Source organism: Bison bison, unplaced genomic scaffold (assembly GCF_000754665.1).
Source record: "Bison bison bison isolate TAMUID 2011002044 unplaced genomic scaffold, Bison_UMD1.0 scf7180017864289, whole genome shotgun sequence".
Lineage (NCBI taxonomy): Eukaryota > Metazoa > Chordata > Mammalia > Artiodactyla > Bovidae > Bison > Bison bison.
Genome location: NW_011494861.1, coordinates 11,105,755 through 11,108,525, shown reverse-complemented (window position 1 = coordinate 11,108,525; position 2,771 = coordinate 11,105,755). Strand labels below are relative to the sequence as shown.

Below are 2,771 nucleotides of genomic sequence, written 5' to 3'. Positions count from 1 at the left end.
GTTGGTTACAAAGAACCAAATAAAGTTTTTGCTAAACCCCAATTTTTAAACAAGTCTGTTTATTGAAAGAATCTGAAAATAGTAATAAGGCTTTCAACATTTAACAAATTTCAAGATATTAACAATATGAAACATTAAGAATTTACTTCAAAAACCCAAAGTTTCCTAGGTCATTCCCCATCGTTCTGCAGGACTTGGTCTGCACCTGCTCTGTTGTCTGAATGTGTGACCTGCGTTCTGACCACTCTTCTGGAGCTAAAGCTGGGGGTGTCGCCCCCTCAGCCTGTGGGAGGCCTGGTGGGCCACCCTCTGTGCTGGAGCTTGTGGGCAGAGGGTAGGAGCCCATCTCCATCCCAGCACTGGCTGAGCTGCCCAGCCAGCCACGTGGGTGGACAGCACTCAACAGACATGTGAACAGTGGCCACGGTGCTGAGGCTGCAGGGCCAGCCCTGGTCCAGATGGGCAGAGCTCAACCTCCTGGCCCCTGGCCCTCCAGAAGTGAGTTCGAGAACGTACAGGCCCTCCATCCTTTCTGGCCAATTTCACAGTTGAAAATGCAGCTCAGAAAGAATATGGTTACTCAAAACCAGGTCGCCCATTAGGCACCAGTAACCAGAGGCCCACTGACCACAACCCTCACCAGACTCCATGCAGGCCCAGCCCCAGGCGGCCGGTCAGCCAGCAATAGAGGCATAGGGGCTGGAATGACAGACGTGCCCTCAAAGCCAGGCCCCTTGGGAGAAGCCAGAGCAGCAGCAGTGCCTTCCCGGCCCACCAAGTGCCAGACCCTCTGAGCAGAGCCACCCAGCTCTCTAGATGGCCACTTGGGCAGCACAGAATGGTCCCACTTCACAGCACAAGCCCTCCCGCAGAAATCTCACAGTGTGTACAAGAAAATCTGTACGTAAGCACTCTCAGAAAAGTTTAAAAGAATCTCTAAAAAGTAGACACAGGATTGAAAACACCTTCCAGGGTGGGGAGGCATGCCCCTGCTTCCCGAGGAATGTGTGTGGTCCAACCCCTGCCTGCCACGGCATCACCGGAAGCAGGGAGGAGACCAGGCCTGGGGACCGAGGCAGGAGGCCCGGCAGATTCAGGATGAACGCCGAGCTGGGGAGCGGCTCTCGGCACAAACTCCCCCCAGTGGCTTTCAGGGACGTTGTGACACTGAAGGGAGATTTTTGGCCGTGAGACATTTATTTTCAAGACTGTAGGATAGACCCGTTCATTCTGATCCCCTCTCAATTTCAACAGACTGATTTGTGGAAGTTTGCTGACAAGGAATCACAAGGAGCCCACCACCCAGCTCAGCAATCCCCAACTGGACTGGGCTCTGACTGCTTGCCTGGTGGGTGTGCCTGGGCTGACTTCAGAGCTTGTGTGGCCTGCTCACTGGCTTGCTTAGAAATGCAGAAAAGTCAGATTTAAAACGTTAAAAACAACTGATCTGGTCGACACAAGGCAGACTGCAGGCCCTTCCTCTGGCCAGAGACAAGTGGTGCAGGGCCTGTGATGTTCACAGAGCACAGACAGGGCACCGGCCTAGCTCCCCGCCCGCTCCTCCCCACCCTCCTCGTCCGCGTCCTCCTCGTCCTCAGGGAAGTGGGCCTGCTTCTTCCGCACATTCCAGTGCAGACACTGCGCCAGGCTCTCGAACCAGTCGCTCACGGGGTCGCGAACGCAGATGGAGGGAAGAGGGTAGCAAGAGGTCGTGATGCTAATGCTGCAGCAGAAAGGAGATGAACATAGCCCCTCCTGGAACTGAGCCCCTTCATGGAACTGAGCCCCCTTGCCACCCACTGAGCAGGACCCTCGACAGCCTGGCTGGTGGACCACCTCAGCTCTGGTTGTACCATCTGCCGTGCAGCCTGGCCCCATGTCCTCTGATGTCACGGGCACCTGGCCATTTTCCAGTCTGGCCCTGAAGACAGCCAGGCTAGGGGCTCAGTGGTGCTGTTGTGCCCCCCAGGACAGAGCCGTGGACCCCCTCACTCCACCCAGGTCCGTGAGGGGAGACCCCCAGGGCAAGGCGGTGGGAAGATAAGGAGCAGGTGCAGCTGGCAGGGTGCCATCACCCAGACAGAGGTCCACAGCTTACAGCCCCCCTGGGCCCACCTGCCCTGGCCACTGCACCCCACAGTCCACACACCTGTCTCCGTGGCGGATCTCCTGTCTCTTTCGTCCATCGAAAGACACCCATGCAGTGTTCCTTGCCTCTGGTGACAGCATGATCTGAAGAGTCAAGCAGCACACATGTAGGGGGCTCAGAGGACTCGCAGATGCATTCTGAGCACAGCTAAGTGCCACGGACCCCACCCTGGGGCACAGCAACGGCCAGGAGCAACCTCATAGGCAACACACTGCCCACCACATAAACAGGTCAGCTCCAGGCCGTGAAGTCACTGCACTATGCGGATACCAACCAGAGGGTACAGAGGCCCACAGGGCACAGAGGCCTGGCGCTGTGTCCGTCAGACGTAGCCCTGCCCGCCAAGGTTCACACTAAGGACGTGCTGGCCCGGGGTGGCCTGTAGCAGGGAGCTCGGCCCAGGGAAAGAAGAGGTGGATGTGGAAGGGCAGTCAAACACCAGAATATGGCCCCAGGGACGTGCCAGGCAGCAGTGGTTAACTGCCTGAGGCCTCCCCACCCCGACTGTCCCCACCCACTCAGGCTGAGAGCCCCGCCCCGCCGACCAGACCCTCTGGGGCACAGGACACATGACGAAAGGCCAGAGTGGACAAAGTCCCTCCCGCCCCCAGCAGGGCAGGCA

The 2,771-nt window shown here is 57.7% G+C and overlaps 1 protein-coding gene across 4 annotated transcripts in view; it reads right to left on the bottom strand.

Annotated features, from left to right (window-relative positions):
- Positions 1 to 40: 40 nt before the first annotated feature.
- NADK (NAD kinase) overlaps positions 41 to 2,771 on the bottom strand; it is a 19,166-nt gene continuing 16,435 nt past the window's right edge. For all 4 annotated transcript variants that reach the window (XM_010849992.1, XM_010849991.1, XM_010849993.1 and 1 more), the window contains 2 exons: positions 2,150 to 2,232; positions 41 to 1,723 (listed from right to left, as the gene is read on the bottom strand). In XM_010849992.1, coding sequence (XP_010848294.1) covers positions 1,543 to 1,723; positions 2,150 to 2,232 — 264 coding nt within the window. In that variant the 3' untranslated portion in view covers positions 41 to 1,542. The remainder of the gene's footprint in view (positions 1,724 to 2,149; positions 2,233 to 2,771) is intronic.